At 38.8% G+C, this 22,616-nt stretch overlaps 1 protein-coding gene across 1 annotated transcript in view; it reads right to left on the reverse strand.

Moving 5' to 3' along the window:
- TNKS (tankyrase) overlaps positions 1 to 22,616 on the reverse strand; it is a 110,191-nt gene that overhangs the window by 55,218 nt on the left and 32,357 nt on the right. Inside the window, 2 exon segments of the mRNA XM_021393773.1 lie at positions 443 to 518; positions 1,370 to 1,406. Coding sequence (XP_021249448.1) covers positions 443 to 518; positions 1,370 to 1,406 — 113 coding nt within the window.

The following is a 22,616-nucleotide window of genomic DNA, read 5'->3' on the forward strand; positions in this document are numbered from 1 at the left end:
CAACAAGGCAAATTCTAAGAAAATGCAGAAGGTGTTAATCATATCAATACACTGCCAGTCTATGTGGCAGCACATTAGGGGCTAAGCTGAATACAAATAGCCTCACTCAGACAATGCTCACACACAATAACAACTTCCCTCCCTCACTTATTCATGCGCAACAGTAGATTTTGGTTTTGTTACCAAAGGTCCTAGGGTCTCACTTTACACATATGCCAGGGTCTGACATTTAAAAGAAAAAACAAGCAAAATCCAAATCTATTGACTGCTGGTCTGTCACAATTGCCGGTGTCAGGTGCAACAGCATTTAATTTGATGGTAAAAAATACATCATTTAGGTTTCACCCACATACCTGGTCTGGATTTATACATCTACGTTTCTCGCTATGGTTAAATTGGACTTTCTTGAAAAATGGAAGTATAAAACAGGTATTTAACTTACCTTGCGCCCATCGCTTGCATGGCAGTTCACATTTAAAGGAGTCAATAAAGCCATCAGTTTTTCTTCATTACCACTCCTGTAAATGGAGAGGAGGGAATTAGAAAAAGGGGGAAAAAAGGACAGCTCTGCAAAAGATTTGTTAAGGAGCTGGACTTAAAGTATCATATAGTGAAATCTCTACTCTGCCAGGGAGAATGTCAAACGGCCAAAGGATTTTCTGAACATTTCAAAACCGAGGTTAATTACAGGAAACAACATTATAACAGATGATGGAAAAACACACTTAATTTCTTTCCTTAACCTCATCCTATATTTCCTTTATCTAATTTTACAGATCCTCTGAAAGCCATTTCCTGAACTGCTTGTTCTGAATTAAATACCTTTTCCTCGCATACGGCCCATAACATTTGGAATAACTACATACCAATATCCTGAAATTTTTCAGAAGGGTAAACAGCCCATAAATATGGTCTTGTGCTATGAGAAGGAACGATGAAAGCATCTTTGGAATATGACTGAACTTTACACCTTTTCTATAGGTTTCCATATGTTCTGTCTGGTAAAGCCTATTTTCAAAATAAATCCTAAGGTAGTAGTAAAAAAAAACAACAAAAAACCAAAGGATTATTTCTAATATTTAATTTGTCCCTGAAAAGAACAGTCACAAAATGATAAAGAGGATTTAAGCAGCTTAAAGCAAAAACCTCAATATTAACCTTATAACCACCACGATGGGGGATTTCAATTACATAAACAGGCTTTTCCATTTGTACCAGACTGGAAAGTCCGAAGAGATTTATGCTAATTAAGTGGTTTGTTTGCATCATTTCATGGAAAAGCAATGATAAAACATCACTGTTCTGAAAATCTCTTTTCCTCTCCTCCTTCCACCCCCAAAATATGCTTTATATTCTAAGCAGCACTCACCTAGCAGCTTCCAGGAGTTCGTCCTTCTTGTATTCACCTAAATGATTGCAAAATATCATGCTGTTAGCATTTGGCAGAAGACAGATTAAGAAATGCAGGAGGAAGCAAATACAGAATTAAAACAGAAGAGAGGAGAAAAAAGCCCACACCCCGCTGGGTGATGGAGCTGTGACGTTAGCCAGCTTGTGGAGGCAGCATCAGCAGTACCTTGGAGACGGGCAGCAAACTGACGCATCGTCTTGTCCAATCCTCAGATGGAAAGGCTTTCTTCGGACGACCAATGACTGTGAAATCTTACGGCCAGAAACACGGTCCCGCTGATAGCGGTGTGTCAGCTGAAGACGATGTCCCCACCCCCTGCCCTATTCACTGTGTCACATTATACTTGGGAAGCATAATAAATTCTGAGACAAAAGCAAGGCAGTGCGGCTTTCTAAAAGGTACAAATTGCAGAGTTCCAAAGCCCTCACCAGCCTATTTCAATGGGAATATTCAACTTCACCTAGCACTTCAGAAGAGCAATGATTATTTAGAAAATGCCAAACATCCTATTATCTGCCAATTTCCAAGAAAATATGCATTTAAAATAAACAGCACAGACGAAACTCTGTAGGAGATCTTGTTATGTGACTCTGAGATAATGATATTAGAGGCAACCATTAGTAATGTTAAAGCAGCATTTACACCTGAAATTCTGAGTTACAACAGACAGTTCAGGAACATCGTTGCAACACAAATTATACAAATACTGTAAAGGGAGCATAGTACCTGTTGAAGTGAGAGGGTATTCTACCGAAACATGATGCGTAATACAAGTTCCAGGGAACTGAAGTTCAGAATTTAGAAAAACCGGCTTCACAAAGGCACAGAGCAGAGGGTATCCTTAGAGCCAAGAGACAGGGCTCAAAAAAATATACCATATAACACCTGCCAGAGAATTAAAGCTGCGAATCACACTAAGAAAAGCAGGAAGATGAGGCCATCTTGCAAAAAGACAGAAAACCTTTGTGCTGTCTGATATGTATATTTGTAATGTGACTCCAGTGAAACACACATTGCAGGGAAGGGAGGCAGTCAGGACATGGGAAACCCCACACCAGAGTCCAGCTACACCACAAAGCATCCCAGGAGCAGGACTCCTCAGTAAAAGCCCCGTCACAGCTTTGCTTGTCTGTCAACAGGCCATGAAGATCACGTTAACTTTTGAAAGAATTTTTATGCATTTCATATTGAAAATTGGCTCACGAAAAAGGTGAAATGACACCAAAACATACAAGAGGCCTTTGTCACTGCCACTCCCCAGCACCCTCTGGGGTTCCTGCACACCACAGCCCAACCCAGTCACCAGCCCTATTTCTCTTCTTTCTTTTTCTGAAGATGCAATTCTGGGCACAGTAGAGTGTTTCAAATCAGTGGTAAATGAAAAGCTCTGGGCAGCATGTGAGTAGGAAAAAAAGACACTATTACTTGTGCAACAATCTGAAGCAGCTGGATTTCCTGCAGGAGAGTTATTGGTCTGTATTGTATCAACACTTCAGGGACCTAATCGGATTAAAAGACCTATTTACAGTGATTTTGGCAGTGCATTTTAGCAGTCCTAACCAGCCTTTGGAATACTACTACATTAGACACATATAATACCATTCTTTCTTCCCGCTCAGTAAGTTATTACACAAAAGCCTGTTCTGCATATACCATGATTATAGAAAGCATTACTGACCAAAAGAAATGGAAGGCTGCAGTTCTGGATTTCAAAATGTCCCATTGTACACCTAAATAGTCACTTTTACTAAGAAGTACTTTGAAAATAAAATATTACAGACAGTCTTGAAATTCATGCAAGCTATTGTTGAAATTTGTCACAGTGTTCCTACATCGTGATATGCATTAGGAAAACAGTATATTTTTAATTGGCTGTTACTCTCCAAGAGCTGTCCCATTCTGCAAAGCAATACATAATATTGCACAGGTACCACATTGGAAGATTTAATTAAAAAAAGCCAAATGTATCGCACAGGGCTCTCTGCTCTTCTGGAGCTCCTGGCATGTAACTGGATGTAGGAGCCCCCTGGCCACTTTTACAGACAGATGCAGAGGGAGATGCTGGTGGCATCTGGGAAAAACTAGCAAATAAAACATTTCTTTGCAAAGCATTTGGAAACAAACCATGTGTGCTTATGGCAGAGACGAATTTCAAATTCTGAGCTGAAATACAAGAATACCACCTACCAACCTCAAACAATGCTTCTGTTCAAAGAATGTCAAACTGCTTGACTTAAACCAAACTAATAACATCTCTTAAAGAGCTCCTTTGGGCAGGTTAGGATTTATAGATTTGCAAAAGGGCATCTTCAGAACAAAGCGCAGGTAGCAGCCTGAGCTACTTTTTCAAATCTCTTAGTAATTGCTATCTTTGAGAGAAAAACATCCTTGCAATCACAATATCAATACAGAGGATTTTTAGCAGCAATATTTTGGATGGCACAAAGCCTCTCTGCCAGAGATGTGAAAGTTAATGTTGGTTTGACCTTGCCATTAAAAAGATGACCAAAACCGTGGCCCAGCAAATACAATGAGGCAAGCAATTTTCAGCTGTTAGCTCTCTGGCAGCTCTGGGCTGGGGATGTATACACAAATATCTAAGAGTACTGGATATGGGAGAATGGAAGACAAGCACGCACCAACAGAAAGCTTTATGGGCTCCCAAGGTATTCCTTTTGTTTGTGCTTTCCGGCTTCATGATAGCAGCTGTGAGTAAAGGATCACCTCCAGCCTTTTGCAGCTAGACTGCATGAGCTTTCCACTGCCACGAGACTGCTCGTCTTGTTTCTCGTCTTAAAGATGCCATTGTCCTATTTTTGTGCCAATTGGTGCTACGTAATCATATGGTATTCCTACAGCTGAGTCCCACTGAAAATTTCAGTGCAGCAGAAACCAACTCCACTGTTATGGAATTACAAGGAATAATCTATTTTCAGTTTTAATTCACTAGAACCCTTTAAATTTACCATACGAGTCTGAAATATCAGTCATATATGCATGTCTTGGAGACAGAAAATTTCCAGTTTCAGGAAAAACAGAATGAATCAGTCCTGAAGCATACTTTTGAGACAAGTAATCCTACTTCACTCTCTCTCCGAAGTGCTGAAATTTCATCTGACTACTGGAAGCTGAAAAAGCTGTCTGAACAGCGCAGAGAGTGCTTTTTACAAGGCAATTACACTAAGAAATAAGGTGAGGCACTCTCTTTTTCTCCCTCTCCCACAACATTTCAGCTAACACAGAAACCAACCTGAACAAAAGCAGTGTTTTCTTTATCATGTACTATTGTGCGTTTTCTAGAGTGAGGACAACTCCCTAAAAATTAATGTCACACATTACTTTCTTCATCCAGCTCACTCTGACCAACCAGATTGGTCCATGAGAATGAAAAGCCTGAGCAATGTGGTGCAGAGGGGAAATGGGAGATTCTGCACTTGGGTTGCTACAAAGAACAGAAGCTAGAGACTAGAATGCAAACGGAGTTTAGTAAAGAAATAAATATCATGGAAATGAACTAAAGGATTCATTTTGTCTGACCCTCCAGGGCGTCTCAGATCTAGAACTGAAGAGTAAGAGCACATCCACATAGGCTATGCCTTTCATTCTAAGTATTTAAAGAAATAGTCAAGTCATAATGGAATAGGAAGCTTTCAGTGCTTGTGATAGACCATCAGTATGCTGTTTTGTTGTTTGGTTTCTTCAACGCGACTTTTCTAGAAAATAATATTGTAATTTTCTATGTGGCTGCTTTTGGAAAGATCCGTTTGCTCCATTAAAATACTCACCACTACTGCCCTCTACAGTTAACTTTTCTTAGATGTACAGCAACAATTAAGACTAAAATGTAAAGTTAAATCAGAGTAAATATAATTTGTTATTTATAGCCAGGTGCTATTTGCTACTCATTTTAGAATAATATATCACAAGATGGAGATGGTACAGTAATAATAATTATACAAATATGCAGGAGGTCTAGTTTGAAAGATTACATTTGTTTTGTGTCTTTTTTTAAACCAACAGTGAGAGAATGAAATACTACATACAAATCAAATTTTGTAACATTGTCAATATTTTGTATCAATACCATTGTTTTAAATGTTGTAGGTAATATGATTACACGTATGATTTCTTTAAAAAAAACAAACAAACAACTCATTACCATAAATGGCAAGATAGCTCACTACAAAGAGCAGAAACAATAGCTCCACAGAGAAAGAAGGCTGGTAGGGGGAAGGAGATACTAACTCATTAATTAAAGACAAGAGCTTTAGTTCACCAGACTGCTGTCATTATGTTTCAATTCCAAAGGAGAGCATTTGTTCTTCAATTGTTCATTTATGCATGAAAAGTTTCATCTGATGCAATCAATACCGGGCCGCCTGTTCCACAGATACCTTACAGAAGACGAGCCAGCCACCAGTTATGTCTGGCTTTATGCTCCTGATATACCATGCACACTGTACATACATTGCACTAGAAAACTAAGGACTTCATAGTCACAAGTAGATTCATACATCAAGCACCATCCAAACCAGATGTCTTCTCTTCACTGCAAGCTGGAAAGGAGATACAACGGCTTGTACCCTCAGCACAATAGCTCTGCAGGTTTCTGTGCAAACCTGCAGCGCAAGTTAGTTTAATTATGTTTCTCAAGAAGGAGGAACAAATGCTACTTTCCACTCTATTTCCAGTAATTCTCGACAGATTTAAAGACTCTACTTTCCTCAAAAAATTCAAAAATTTAATTGGCAAAAAAGTACTTCTACATTCCTAATTCATCAGAACCATTAATGATCTTAAATATCCCCAAGAAGATACATTTAGATGATCGTCTTATTAGGTAATAGATTACCACTAGCTCCTAATACAGCCTGTTTGGCTAATGGCTTTATTTTAAAGTCACTTTGAGGTACATTTCGTTCTTAACTTCCAAAAAAGTGATATTTTAAACCTCCTTCTGTCCTAAAATGAAAGAGAATCGTGCAAGAGTTAATACAGGCTTTCTCTCCCATGCCCCAGGTGTGTATTTTTTCAGCATGAGCTAACTCAGCATTACTATTCCTTCTGCAAAGCATATGCCATCAAGAAGTAATAATATTGTACCTTCTCCATCATGAGCTTAGGACTCCTGTTTTTTTATCTCCGTTAATTTCCAGTTACCATCATAGGAGATAATAAAACCTATTATTGAGAGATCTTGCTATCTGAGACTGAGTCTTTTCTACCCTTGGAGCATACCTCAGCAAAACAGAGTGAAGATGTTACATGAGAACTGGGTCTGTCTTCAGAAACCTGGGCAACAAAAATTGCCAGAGAAAGGGCACTCTCAGTGGGTTATGGCCCAGGATTCTTGGAATGGAGCTACATTTTTCCTGCCAATGATCAGGAACAGGCTTCTCTACACAGTTTGACATAACTTCAAGAAAAAGGAAAGATCCAAGAAAGGGTTTACTGAGTAATTAGACCAACAATTTCCAGAACACTCATGAGAGTTTTCATCTAATACCCCAAAGATACTGCAACATTTGAGAAGTAATCTCAAAATAATTCTCTTTCAAACTTGCAAGGAAAACTTGCATGAGTTGCAGTGCAACAGAAATTATTCTCTTCGTTCTTGGGTAACTTAGATCTAATATGTAAATATGCTTTATTGATTGATTTTTTCTCCAGTGCCTTAGCTCTTTCCATCACTCTTGTTCCATCGTCAAGCACAGACATTCTTTCTAATTCTCTTTTTTAAAAAAACACATGTAAAAAACACCTTTTATCTGCTGGAAACTGGAAAAGCTGTTCACAGAAGATATGTATTTTTTTGCTACAATTGCTAAAAATCAACATAGCTCCCTTCGAAAGAAAAGTTATTTTTCTGCATTCGCTCATTTTTCTGATAACACACAATGCGTTCTGGTAGTCCTACCACTGCCAAATGGACACACAGCTTTTTGAACAGTTCCACTAACTGGCGGCAGTCTCTCAGTACCAGATTACTTGTTTAATTCCAGCACAGAACTGTCTTTACCAAGAGAGATTTACCCTTCAGGCAAAGGAGAGCTGAAATTTTGACTCCTTGCATTCCTTCCCACAATTGCCTGGCCACAGGAGGAAGTTCTTCCCAAAGAGGTCATATAAGAGGGACAGTGCTCTGAAACAAGACTGCTCCTGGCTGCTCCATGTAACAGTGTGTGTCAAATTGGGAGAAAGTACTATGGGTCCTAAAATCAGCAAGAGAAGTTCTGAGAGGAACAGAACACATGGCAATCTAAATTTGACTTTGGCTATGGCATTAACTGCAGAAGAAAGTAATATTTAACTACAGGAGTGATGACCCTTAATCCTCCAAGCAGAGTCTATTAGAGCAGTAATCATTACTACTATAATAAAGTAGCAAGAAGAATATGACCATCAAAAATGGCTTTTATAAAAATATGAGCATAGGCTTGAATTTATTACAAAATAATAGATTCAGATAGAATCAGCTATTCAGTGGGATAGTCCCAAGGCTTATCCATTGCAGGCCTGAACAGAGCTCCTAAAGCAAAGTGTACATTTGACCAAGTTCAGCTCTCTGCATAAATCTATTCAAAAAATTTTCAGCAGCAAATAGCCCTACTTCCCTGGATTTAATACCACCCCATGTTTGTTTTTTATTATTCCTTCCACATTACTGTACCATACGCAAAAGCAGACTTTCCATGGAAATGGCACAGAATTGGTCATTTGTCATGGGAAGCAGCTGTTTTACAGCTGACAGAGGCAGGTACAAGGATCCAAGAGATACTCAGAACTACTGATATGCATCACGGTTTTTTTCTGCTCTCTTTACAACAGCCATATTGACAAGCTCCTGTACCCACCGTCACAGCTTACTCCCAGAACAGCAGGCAGCCTCATCACCCACTGATGTCATCTGGCTTGGCATATATAAAACACAACCACAGAAAGAGGCGATGATTTTGGTAAATATTGCAGTCAGACAAAAGTTACTGGTAATGCCATGACACCAGGTCTGCTGCTTGTGTAAGGGTAGAGCTGCTTCCCTGCCCAAATTCAAAGAATTAACTGAATTCTAAATATCTGCCAAAATATTCATGGTATTGCACAAAATAAAGTTCAAACAAACAATAAGAACATCGTTCTTAAAAGGAAAGCAAAAATGAATTGCAAAAACAAGTTTGCAGAGCACAGAAGGAGGTGGACAATTAGGCTATATGGCTAATAAATAAATGAGTTAGTGTGCTTTAAGTGGTACTGAAACAGCAGAAAATACAAGAGGTTTAATTTCAAAACAGAAAAGAATGCCTTGAAAAAGAGTAAATGCTCACTTAACTGAAGAAACAAAAATACAGAACTACAGAAAGCAAACGTGCCATTCAAAAATCTACACTCTAAAGAATAGGTGACTATTTCATAATATGTTGGAACGACATTTCAAAATGTACACCTGAAAATGCTGTAGCTTTAGTCCTCTTATCTCGCTGCAGTGCAGTACTGAGTTTTATGTAACTTCTATTCAAAGAACAGATATCTGGCAACAAAGGAACAGTACCTATGAATGACAGTCTCCTGGAGAAGTCTTTCGAGCATTCTTTATTTGTAAATATTTTCAGATAGTCCTTACACATTACACTAGGAGTCCCTCCCACCCTCCAAAAAGCCTTGAAGCATTGCTTTTACTCTTGTACAGTGTAAAATTCCACGCTTGTCATTCCCAGACACCAGAGGACAATGCTGTCCTCTCTGGAGTATGAGTTTTCTCCTTTTCCAGCTTCCCTTGGCTCACTCACTCACCAAGACTGGTACCTCACAATCTTAACTCTGCTTCTGAAAGATGCTTCATCTGTGAAGTACAACAGACATTTCACTGATAGAGACTACTAGCTGCAATTTACGATACTCAATCCATGCGGATACCTGGGGAAAGATTAGTTCAGCTGGCAATTACTACAGGTTAGGAACATTAAAGACCCTGAAGGGAAGATAAAACAAATTCTCCTAAAAAAGGTAAACCGCAAGGCTCAAAGGAGGCAGGCAACTCTCCCTGTGGCTTGAACGATTTATTCCTAATACCTTCAATTCATGCAGGGATCCTTCACTACATTAAACACAGCAATGCCAAGGATGCCATTAGCCTGAGTTACAAACAGCAAAGTGAAAAATATTCATTATGAACCCAAACCACAGAGCTGTGATATGATGGAGAAAAGACAACAAATCCAGAATGAACAACATCCATGTTGTCTACCCTGGAGGGACAGCAACAGGCCAGGGGATTCTACTGTATAGATCTCTAGCCCATTATTAATTTTAATTCCAGCAGGGCCTGAAGAGCCACCTTCTTTTTCCTTACTGGACTTTCACCATCAACTGCTCAGCTTACTGATATAGCCCTATGCCATTAACTCTGTGAGTTAATAGAGAAGTGCAATATTCATAATATGCTTTAAGGATTTCTGATGAATATTCAAGTTTAGATGACAGGGCAGAGTATTTTGTATGTCTTGCTACTTTGATGCCAGGCTTTTTGTCTTTCCTTCACAGTCACATTTCAGCCTCCTTGTAAATCAGTGTAGAGTGACAGAGGACAGGGAGATGTCTGTAAGCCAAATATCACTGCTGGCACTGGGACTAATAGTTATAAAATGGCTATGAATACCTTTGGGTTAGAAATAATTAGGTTCATAGCCACCACAGGACTGATTTCTGAGCTGAGTTCTCAGCAGATGTTTTGTCCTCAGTACTTTCATGTTACAGCACAGTTAATTTATTAAATGGATTATATGTTGTAAACATCTGTAACTATACAGGTCTCAGACTTGATGATAAAGAAGGCACCATGGGGTTCACCTTCCTCTGCTTCAATTTAAACAATCATCCTCTGTTTCCTTGGTTTTCATAGATCTAATTCTCAAGTGTACAAGAAACAGTTTACTTCGTTCTGGCAGTGCAAAAGGGATCCTGAACATCAGATGCAATGATCCTTTACGCTACTGAAGTAGTAACAGCATAACTTTAAATGAGCAAATGAAAAGCTATTCACTACATGTTTACTTATTCGCACCTATTATCTTCAGTCCTTCAAGTTTAATTCAGCTATTTTCCTTTTCATCTGTACTTTTCCCATTTCATCTGTATCTTTCTATTACTCTGAATCTGATTAGATTATAAAATACCTACTGAGTCCCAGAAACAGTATGGCTAGAACACAGAAGCATGCTTAAGTTTAGGCATGCATGTGAGCATCACAATTGACCTTCATATTCTTATGTGTAACAGGCTTTGTTGAACTGGAGCTACAAAGAAGGATGATCACATTTCTTTGCTGCAAAACAACATCCTTGTCTCTTTGGCTCAAGACTGCACTGGAATGAATTCTGGCCTGCTGCCACCCTCCACTGCAGGTAAATACTTATTTCAATAAGTGTCAGACAATCACTGCTTTCAAGGAAGAGGATACCATCTGCCTATAATACCTCTATACCTCTCTTTGCATTACTATGCCACTTTTTCCTGAACGCAGAAATCAACACTGCACACTTCTCTGTGAATCTACTCAAGCTACTCTAGCTCAGCTCATGCCCATTTTGCCTCTTCAGCAAGCACAAAGCAGCATGAAGCCCAAGCACAACACACCTCTGCAGCCACAAAACTGCTCGACCTGCTGCCATTATCACAGCCAATCTTCCTTCTTGACATAGTTTACATGTGCATTGAGTAACAGTGAAGTAGAACAATAATGAAGTTATCAGCCTATCTAATGCACTCAACCCTCCACAGGAACAATAAGCAACAACGAGTTGAACAATGAGGGAAGACACAACCTAAGATGCTTAGTTATTTAAAAACAGAGCTGATGTTGTCTGCTCTGCCTCTTATTACTGCTGAGTCTTACATTAAAGTGCAGATCCTACAACTTACCACTCATGGACTTCTACTCTAGACCTGTTTAATTCCACCTCTACAGAAGTCTGGAGCTATCAAGAGTGTCAGTCACTGGCTAGGATAGACAAAACCACAGAACTGAGCATAGGTTACCAGGGCCACTTCAATTGTGGCACTGCTGACCATGTTTATGCCCAAATTTGAGCTTTCAGATATTCCTGCAACTTTCTTGCTCCCTATTTGCTTATGTGCTTCTCTAAGACTTTGACTTTGGTTTAACTAAACCAAAGCTACAGGCAAATTCTGAATTGTGTCCTTTCCCACCAGCAGTTTGTGTTTGCCAGAGCTGAAGAAACGAGTAGTATTGGATAAGTGCTACTAAATCCTGCCATTGATCAAATGTCACTTGCAACAATTGGTGTTTTTCTTCATGACTGACGAAACCAAGAGACAGCAAGAATATCTCAGTTTTCATCTTTCAAGAGAGAAGCTGTTAGTTGCAGTCAGGAAAGAAACACAAAGTAAATGCAACCAAAACCCTGGCTGAGTCTACAGAGAACGAGAAACAGTAACTTCAAGTCAACTGCTTCCTTCATTTCAACTGAATATCCCTCAGATAACAACAAATCATTACAAATCATCTTTGTTAAATGTTTTATTGCTCAAAGGACATCACTAAAGGTTATTTAGCTCTGTACGCCATATTTACAAAGAATGACTGCTTATTTTGAACAGATATTTAATAAAATCATGACCAGGATGAAACATTCAAATTTAACTTGCTTTCAAAACTTCAGCAATTACTATATAGACTTAAAGCTTGTTGGTATATACTTGCATGGTTTCCTCAGTTTACCACCATTTCCATGCATGTAACATATTCTGCTGTGTGACCAGAATTCTTCCTTAAGGATGCATGCCACAACAAATGCTTCCTACAGCAATGATGTAGCCAGTTTTCAGCAGTAAGATAATAGTAAGTTCTCAGAAGATTCTGCAAATGGAAGTTTTCAGAAACTTAAAATTTAGCTAAAGTGCGGTGGACTACTGTAGGGATAGCTAAAAGCACACCTCTGAACCCTGCATGAATACATGCCAGACTGGAAGTCCTGCTCCAACAATGATAATGCCAAATTGAGGAAATGGCACTGAATTGTGCCAGGGGGAGTTCAGGCTGGATATCAGGAAAAGGTTCTTCACCAGAAGGTGGGCAGGCAGTGGTCATAGTCCTGAGCTGCCAGAGTTCAAGCAGCATTTGGACAATGCTTTTAGATAAAGGGATTGGATTTGGGTGGTGCTGTGTGGGGCCAGGAGCTGGACTCTGTGATCTTGCAGGTCCCTTCCAACTCAGGTTACTCTGTGATTCTATGAAAAGACATGCTTTCAGACACTGAGAAAACCAAGTCTTTTCTATCATAACTTGATAAGAAAATTTTAAAAATCTCCCTGCAGCAACTGTAATCTGAGAATTTTAGACAGAGCTAAAGCTAAAACCATTAAAGTTGTAGCAATCAGAAGTTTAGTTTTAGCTTCTTCAAAAAACATTAGTGGGTCTCAACAATAGGTTGAGTTATCAATATCATCAAATCATGACAACCCCAGCTCAGTAGTCATGAATGACCAGCTAAGTTCTCTAGGCTGTATGAAATAAGTACATTAGAGTGAGAAACACAGAAGGAAATGAGGATCTTCCCTTTGAAAGGCTAATGCTTAATGCAACTTTAATCACTTTACAGAAAGGCCTCTCATCTTCAAGAATGTAAGATACATGCTCTGGGTTAAACCTTTTCATGTTTTTCAGAGTTCCTTACCTTGCAATTAGCAGAAGAAAACTGTACCGTACAAGATTTCCCTCTATCCCAAGCGTCAATTTCTTTTTACTGCTCCATTTAGGAACAACATTAACCTGTGTAACTAGAGCGCCATTAAGATGGGACTATCCCACAAGAGACAAAAGGTACAATTACAGTGTCCATTGACAAAAAAAACACTGGGCAACACTTTGGAAGGACACACAGCAGAGTACTCACCACCCCACTGGATGCAAACTCTGCAGTGGTGCTTGAGCCCTCAGCAGGGCAAACTCCGCAGGTGAAGACGCTGCACTGATCCCCAGCAGAACACAACTCCAGATAAACAATTAGATTTCAAAGGTCATGGCTACCTGGTGAAGATCTTGAGAATCAGATAAGACAATCAACTTCTTCTTCAAAAAGAGAAGGAAGAAGATTCAGTGAACTATCAATCAGTGAGCCTCACTTCCATCATGTTGAAAGGTACAGAGCAAATAACTCTGGAAGTCATTTCTAGACATGTGAAGGACAAGAGGGCGATTGGGAGTTGTCAGCATGGAATTATGAGCAGTAAGTCATGCCTGACACAACTGATAACCTTTTACAATAAAATGATTGGCTTCTTGTCTGACGGGGGAGTACTGAGTATTGTGAATTCTGACTTCAGTAGGGCTTCTGACACCTTCTCCAACAACATCCTCACAAACTGATTAAGCACAGGCTAGATAAGGAGATAGTCTGCTGGGCTGAAAATTGGATGAACTGCTCAGCTCAAATAGCTGTGATCAGCAGCATGAAATCCAAGTGCATGCCAGTCATTATGAGATTACCCCAGGAGTCGATATTACAATCAATACTATTTAATATCTTCATTTATGACCTAAGCAACGTGGCAGAGGGCAAATTAATAGATGATAGAAGACTGGAGGGAGTGGTTGATAAGCCACACAGTAGCATCACCATTCAGGTCACGGGTCTGGAAAAGAATTCTCTTTTAGCAGTCAGTAATCTTGATGGTACCCGAACTTCAGATAAAAACTTGCTTCTCAACTCAGGACAGTTTTTGGTACACTGCAAATATCACTGTTTCCAGCAGTGGGGTTCTCCTAATGCACCAGAAAAAGCCACAGGCCATTCTCTGCGTGCCTTCTGCATCATAGCATATACACATTATGAATTGCTTTATTATAGAGACATTTCAAGATTCCTCCCCTACTAACCTTAAAGATCAAACTAGCCATGGAAAAGTCAAAATAACAGATGGGAAGCTATGCAATTCCTAGTGACCTCCCATGGAGAATGAGGGGGTAGATGAACATTTTAAAAAGATACCAGTGAGCATTTAAAGGATTATACTGGCTGTGATGCAAGAATCCAGAAATTATTAGCTAAATCACTAACTTTGCTCTGAAGTCTCTGAAAAACGTTAAGAGATTTATTGGGGTAGGAAGGGTGCCAGGAAATAAAATCTCTATTAAGTAGTTTGACAGCATAACATTTTCCTTATCCATTATATGTGAAGCTTAATGTCCTCAGTTTTATTTATACTTGTTCTATAATAAAGAGTAGCTGCTTTCTTTAAGGTAGAAAGCATTACATTAGAGGTTTTTGTTTTGACAAATATTAGCTACCACTATTGTTGCTCTGTCAAGGGAAATCTAAGTATATTTTAAAAACATTCACCTGACTCCAGTTGGCGTTGCAAAGAAAAATGCAACAGAACTAAAAATCATGCCAGTCAACTTATTGAAAATGATAGCTGTTCTTAGCACATAATAATAAATTATGTTTTGAATTTACATCACCTTCAAGGAGTAGAAAGATCATACTACTTACAACAGCGCTGACTTTGTCTTTTATTGTATGTAAAGCTCTCAGGAAAATATTATCAATTACTCCAGAAGCAGAAATATTTAAATTTTCTAGATTAGTATACATTCCTTTAAAGGACAAATACGACTTGAGAAAACAGTACCATTACTCATGTTCAGCAGTAATTCTCTACAGGGCTCAAACAAATTATTTGGGCAATCTTTCAAGCCGAACTTCTGCAGAGGCAAAATATTTTCCATGATAAATTAAAATGTGAAATAGAAAATCCAGTATCTTTATTTTAAAAATGCTTCCAAATAAACACATGTAAAAGCTACATCTGAGGGAAAAATGTGAAACAACTCTGTGGACATTAAGGTCAGAGAAGAAGGGGCAAGTGGAGTAGCTGCAGGTGCAGGTCATTCCCTGCAGCCTGTGGAGAGGTCCATGGTAGAACAGGCCATCTGCCATCCAGGAACAGATGGTCTGGCAGGAATTGCAGGCCAGGGGAATAGCACACAATAGATGGAATTAACCTTCCCAAACCGAGTCTGTTATGCCTCTCAACCACCAAGCATTTTCATTTGATGCGCTCCCTCTGTTCTGCTGAGGATGGGCAGCAAGTGTGGTTGCTGAGAGTCTGGCAGCTAACCCACCACACAGCCACACTTGAAAGAAATGTTCCCAAGACCCGACCCACAAGCCTTGGTCAATCTTTCAGGTGTTCAGGAAACCCTGAAACAAACATCATCATCCCATGGCTTACACGTAAAGAAAGCTGAGTGTACTGGAACAACTAAGTGTTCCACCTAAAAAGGAGCATGCCCAATTCTTCAGTATGAATAAGTTTCTCATGAGTTAACTATCTACTAAAACTCTATCACTAAACAAAGGCAAGATGGATGCTTGAAACAACTGGACATAAAAAAAAAGCACACATCCACAGTTCTACAAAAAGGCTCAACTACAGGGTCTCTAAATTACCACTGAAAGCTATTGTTCTACTTTGAACAAAAACTTAGCTCCCTTTGTGGGGCAGGAATAGAAACAGCATCACAGAAAATTGGTTTCTGATACCTGCTAAGCAGGCATGAAAGATAATAGCATAATACACATGCATTCATTCTTTATGGTCTGTTGTTATTTTTAATTCTGGTTCTCTTGAGAGTTGCAACATAATTGACTATGATTTACCAATGCACTTCCAAAGCACCAAGTGTTTTGCTTAGTTTATGTTAGAGCTTGCCAGATACAAGAAAACTTTCCATTAATAATACGGTAACAATTCAAAATTCTATTCCTTGGTGTAAGGCTGACAACAGACTATTATGCTGAAATTAGAAACTGTTCAACACCACCAACGAAGTAAAACATTTAATCATATAGTTCTTTGAAGCCTAAGAACAGTCCCATTGCACTACAGGGAAGAATTATAAAACGTGATTAAATGCTACTAGACTAGGTACAAATCACAAAGAAAACCTTAATTAAAAAAAAAACCTGACGCACATTAGAAACAAACAGGTCTGTGAAACATGCAAGGATGAATCTTTTTGGCAGAACTTCTCTTCCATATATTGAAGTAGTAACAATAGAAGAAAAACCACAGCTGACACATTTTCAATGTAATCATACCTTTTAAAATTGTCTGTAAAACAATTACATAGAGGTTTAAGTCTTAACAAAGTTAATTTTGGCTGTATGACAGATTAAGCTTCCTCATCAATTAGGCACTGGATGAACAGTATGGGGAAAAAAAAAAAAAGAGTCCACTACCCAGAAGAACAAATTATAGTCACAAAATCAGAAGAACTGTCAAACTAAGAAAAAAAAGATAACATCAGTTTCTGCAAAAGGCAGAGATTGCTATGGATAGAAAAGGATATTGATCTGCATCTCCCTTGAGCTGTGTATAGTAAAAAAAAAAAAAATCAAAGTAGGATGATTTCTAAGGCTGGTCTTAATGCCCTTGAAATATCAGAGGCTGCTGTCAATGCCACCATGAAGAATTACAAGTCCAAAAGGAAAGACTGCACATCAGTGACTGCAGGAGGCTGTGAGAGAAAGTCTGTGAGGAAAGACCTGGTGCTAGTGTCTGCACTAAAAGCTGCAGAACTGCAAGGCACCATTTCTGCAGAGAGAACCAATGCTGACATCTCGGAACAAGGAAGCAAGTTGTACAGACAAACCAAGAAAAGCTGACTCAGACATTAAGGAGGTTTCAAGGGTAAGTTTAATATTTACATATCTGAGCCCAACAGTTTCCTAAATATGCATCAGGGATATAGTTTTCACAAAGTTAGGAAAACTCGGTGATCACATTTAAGACATACTAGATACTGCTGACAAATGTTGACTTCAATTTTTAAACAGAAAAACCCACCTGCATTCCTTGGTCCATGAAGACAATAAAAGTAGAAAATCTGCAAAAATCCTGTGAGTTCTTTTGTGTTTACTGTCTACCCATGATAGCAAGAAGATAGATATTCAGAATGGAGATATCCACTTTTAATGCCACATCCCTCTTGTGATGCACACACTTCAAATTAGACATTGCTAGGGACCCCAAGAGTATATCAGCATTAAATAAAACTTCACAGAGGTATGAAAGGAGGTTGAGAGGACAGAAAATGATTTTTAGCAATGGTTTCTCTATCACCAGAGCAATCCAATGATTAACGGGAATCAGTGTCTGATGAAAAACTGGATGCTGTCAGACCAAGGTGAGACAAAGATCTTTCAGTGAAAAATAACTTCCAGGCACAAAACCTAACCTAGACTGAAAGCGTTAGCAGGTCTCCAGTCTCCACAGGCTAGTAAAAACCTTGAGACAGAAGCAAGAATTCAGACAGATTTTTTCCATCTTAAACTAAGTTTTCCATATTCTTCAGCCACAAATCAGATTACTGTTATCACAGAACAAATTAAAAATAAACTGAAATGCCCAGATACTTAAGCAAGTTTAAGAACTTTTCTAGTTCTACCCATACATCATATTCTATGAAATTCAAGTTTGCACATCAGATATTCATCAGCGGATCTGCTTGCTTTCCAGCAATAAATTCTGAAATGAGACAAACATGAGATGAGTAGTTTTTCTCCTTCCTTCCCTCAGCCTCCTAGGAGGATATGCAATTTGGTTAGTTTGTGTTTTAGCACATCTAAGCTATGTTATGCTTTAAATGCCTGTATTCTTCCCCTGGAAAAGATGAAAAAAGCATAAGCTCATGAGACTAAAACCTGGAAGTTCTGAATCTTAGCTGTCATTAGTTACAGTACCTGCGATAACTTAAGTGAATTTCCCTCACTGATTTTTTTTTTTTAAGATATTTTGTTTCATGATGTAACATTCAATAAATACTTCCAACTGAGTGTCATGACAGGAGGCTATCAATTACACCCTTCTTCCATCAGTTTTTTAGACAGCCTTGAGCAATACATCGCTGAGCGATTTAGTCATATTAGTCACCACTAAAATGGCTACTTGATTAGTTTGTGTCAGTTGCTTCAGGTTGCCTTCCCTCAATCATGCCACTTAAACAAATGTGTTGGACACGAGGTTGGGGTCATGGCGTGGAAGATAAGCTCCTATCAGTGGTATAGGTGGACCCACCCAGACCTATTGCCACTGGTCTAGCAGCCCAGGCCATTCAAAGTCATGCTTTAGGTTACCACGATGTTAAGCGTAAGCTTCTTACATCACCTCAGTCATCTCTGGAAAGTTTGTATAGCACAAAGAACCCACTCATGGCTACATGAAATGTAAATTGCAACTGAGCCTGCTCATTCACAGATGACCTCATCAAATAAGTCCGATTAACTCAATTTCCATGACACATTTTTTCAGTTATAAAAATCCCCTACACCCTGAAATTCATTTCAAAAAGACCTATCAAGGTAGGTGGTCTAAAAGCTGGGAAGAACAGGAAAGCAAAACAAGCTGCATCCAAGAAATATGACTCTTCCCGATACCCTAATTGTAGATTGAGCTGGTAGTAATTCTGGTAGCTGCTAGGAAACTCAAGGTTATTTAACACTTACAATTTAAAAGCTAACTTCCACTGTTATTCTGCCAAGTTTGATTCCTTTAGGCTGAAATTATAATTGCATATCTCAATTTAAGTTTTAAAATTATGCAAGAAGAATAGCACCTTTGTCTTGTAGACAAAGAATGTCTGTGCTATCCACAAAACTCACACATAATGCTCTATGTTTTAACAAAATACAAAACCTCTGCAAGCTTCTTTGAGAAGAAACTAACATCTAGATATTTCTCATTAGAGACTCAAAGCGTGATAGAACATGCAAAGTTAGAAGAAATGCCTAGCACGGTCAACTTGAAAAATCCAGTCCCATCTGTCTAAGATGGAGGTTTCTGAAAACTGCTGCTTGGATTAGACTAGCCAGGGAAAAAAACAATAGAAGAGGCACTCAAATTATAGACAGGAATGAAGAAGAATGTTGAAGGAAGTCTGAAATAAGCGATCATACTGATTGGGGTATATTTACACTAAAACCCATTACCCTCTCTTGTCTGGAAGACTTCCCATGCACATTCTGTTTGCGTGTACATGCATTCTGCTATGATCAAACCACTTTCCTTCCCATAGGATCCCTGACTTGCTCTCTGCAAAGGACAACCAGTGTTCAGCATATCAATGAGGACTGCACAACAAACTAAATCTTACTGCTGGACACCTGCTTTATTTACTGCATAAATGAAAAGGCATCTCTAAGAACTGTTAGAAGCAGCAAATGCCACAGCACAGTCCAGCATACATCCCATTCCATTTACGACCTAGCATCCTAGGGTGAAATGGGGCACCAAAGATGGATGTGTATGCTGTATTTCAATCCCTGTGAGGAGAACGACAGCATCAGCAAAAGGGCAGGATAAAACCTGGAGCACTGAAGGTTCAAAGAGCTGCTAACAAACCCAAAGGAGATTGTCACAGACTTAAGTATAAACTGTCTGATATAAGCCAGTTATATTAACTTGAGTGTTTCTGTAACAGTTTTCAAAGAAAAAAAGTCACAAGCAGCAGATGAAAACATTTTAAAATAAGTTTGAAAAGAAATTTTTAGACATTCAATGCCTCATAAGAAAACAAAGGAAGTAAAAGGTAATTTTATTTCTCCTTTCTATACTTTGCCCTAAAAACACTTGATCTTTTATATTAACAAAAATGTAACTCAGGAGACAAAATCCCTTTAAATTTCAAGAGTATTATTAACTACTTCTCAAAGTCTTGTCCTTGAATTTAAAATATTTCTGCCATCTGTAGTAAAATTAAAAGAAAAATGATTCTGACCAAGCTGGGTGCCCCGTCGAAACATATCTCTGAGCACAGTATGATGCCTGGCTAACCACGCAGAGCAGGGGCACCTCATCACTGACATTTCTGTGCTTGACAAAGCTGCTTACCAGGGGACTGCCGCTGACTACAGCACTGCAGGTAGAACTATGCTTCTTACTCAGATTATTCCAATAGGACCTTTCAAGCCACAGCCACTAGCTAGGTAAGTTGTTTTAAAAGAAACAAATCCATTAAATCAAAGTAATTCCTAAATTTGCATTGTTTTCCAAATTCAAACAGATCTTAGGAGAGTGAAATATGGAAAGCTAAGAAGCTCACAGCATACAAGAGGAAGGTTGCTTAGTTGTGGCTCTCCAGTCTCAGTTGTAGCTCTGCAGTCTCTGTGCAGCATTTTTTTTTAGTATCTGCACATTTATTAAAGACTATTAAAGGTGTTATTTTGCCAGTTCAAGAACAGAAGAATGGAAATCACACTGAGAAGTGGGAATATGTAGGTGAGGGGAGAGAAGACGACGAAAGGATGCAAGCTGGACAGAGAAGCTGAGGAGATCACAGACTCTGCATAAGGAATTTATATGACAAACAGGATTAGAAGTCAGGAGGAAGAAACAATCGATCTAGTAAGAAAAAGAGTAAAGGATAGAGACCCAAGTACAGAATGCACACATGGATGTGTTGAGTGTTTGCAAGAAGTGGGGACCAAGACAAGAAGCTTAAGGAGAACAGCCCTGGGTCCTAGAACTGGTACCAAAAGTTGGTTAGGATTGGACAAAGGAAGACTACTTTGAGAACTAGCCACATGACCAGATATAACCAAGCTTAGAAAGACTGTGCAAAACACCCTACTGTTGCCAAACTCTACCTTTTGTAGCAGCCCTTCCTTGTCTGGCACATTAGAAAAGAACTCCAGATCATGTGGAAATACCAGCCAGTGATGCTAACACAGCAGTATGTAGGACCCTCCCATACATTTCCAAAGTAAATATTTAACTGTTTTAACCATACGCACAACCCTTTTCTTCCCACCTTGCACCATTCCCTGTTGCTTTCTGCTACTGCAGCAAATGAAGCAGGAGCCAGACAACATTCTGCTTCACTCTGCAAGTTTGATTCCTCCCCAGAGCAAAGCCATCCTTATCATTCCTGCTGAATGAGGCAGTGGGGAACAGTCAGCAGTCCTATAAGCAAAGTCTGTATCCTAATAAGTGCATAAAAAGGTAAAATCAGATGTCTCTCTCACTTCCTAGTCAGAATATTTTCAGTTCTTTCAACATTTTAACATGGCTCCACTTTAGAAGAAAGCAGCACAAACACCATACTGCTTTTGAAGTTACAGCACAAAAAATAAAAGCAACGGCAGCTTTTGGTTATAGGAATAATCCAGCTAGCTAAAGAAAAAATTCAGGGAAGTTTCATGCTTGCTTAAAGTAATCAAAGCCAGCACAAAAAGAAAATCCATCAAAAGAGTTAGAATTGCAGTACGGCTATCCGACTTATGAAAAGAACCGAACAAATTAGAAGTTCTGTCAACATCACCATCTTCACCCACTCACTAGTAGCACTCCACCTTGGTGTACTGCCCCATGCAATATAGTATGCAGTGTGAAAAGGCCACTTTGGTACAACAATCCATTGATAGTGGGAAAAATGTAGTTGAGACCAAAACTGTACGTGGTTACAGAATTGCCAGAAGTTGCTATTAATAAGCAGAAATTTGCAGCACCGACTACAGTAAAAAAAAAAACAGACTCAAAATGAACAAAAAGTAACTTAAACTGAACAAATAAAATTATACAATCAACATTTACTCTTTTTTCTTCTTTAAAGGATAAGATTGGTCATTGCTCAAGGCAAAGAAACAAACAAGACAAGCGCTCTGATGCACTACAGAAATAGAAATGCTTCTTACACATTTCTGCAATCATCTTCCCTAGGGCATGGAAAATACATTTGAGGCTCTTTATTTACAAGTCAGAGAGATCTTATTTGTTATTCTGTCCATTTGATAACAGATTTTAGGAAGGAAAGTTTATTTTGAGTTCGATGTTAAGTTTTACTGCATATTATGGACTACATAAATTAGTGTAGATCAGATTTCTGAAAGCTTTCAAATCATCCAAAACTCTATGCAAAGAGCAGAGTTGAAAATCAGAGCACTAAAAGTCTGTACCTGGGTGCTTTGTGAATGCTTTAAAGGAATTAATTTTTCAAAGGAACAAGTTAGAGTTTGACTCCACTCGAAGACCACTTATTAAAATGGTGCTGCACGAACATTGTGGTTTAAAAGAAAGCTGAAAGACTGAAAAATCTGTAAGAGGGGATGGTGTAAATCAAAGCTATGCTTTTCATAAAAGCACTAATCCTGATCCCACAGTGCCTCTGATCCGACCACCTACAGGCTCT

This window comes from Numida meleagris, chromosome 4 (assembly GCF_002078875.1).
Source record: "Numida meleagris isolate 19003 breed g44 Domestic line chromosome 4, NumMel1.0, whole genome shotgun sequence".
In the NCBI taxonomy this organism is placed as follows: Eukaryota; Metazoa; Chordata; class Aves; order Galliformes; family Numididae; genus Numida; species Numida meleagris.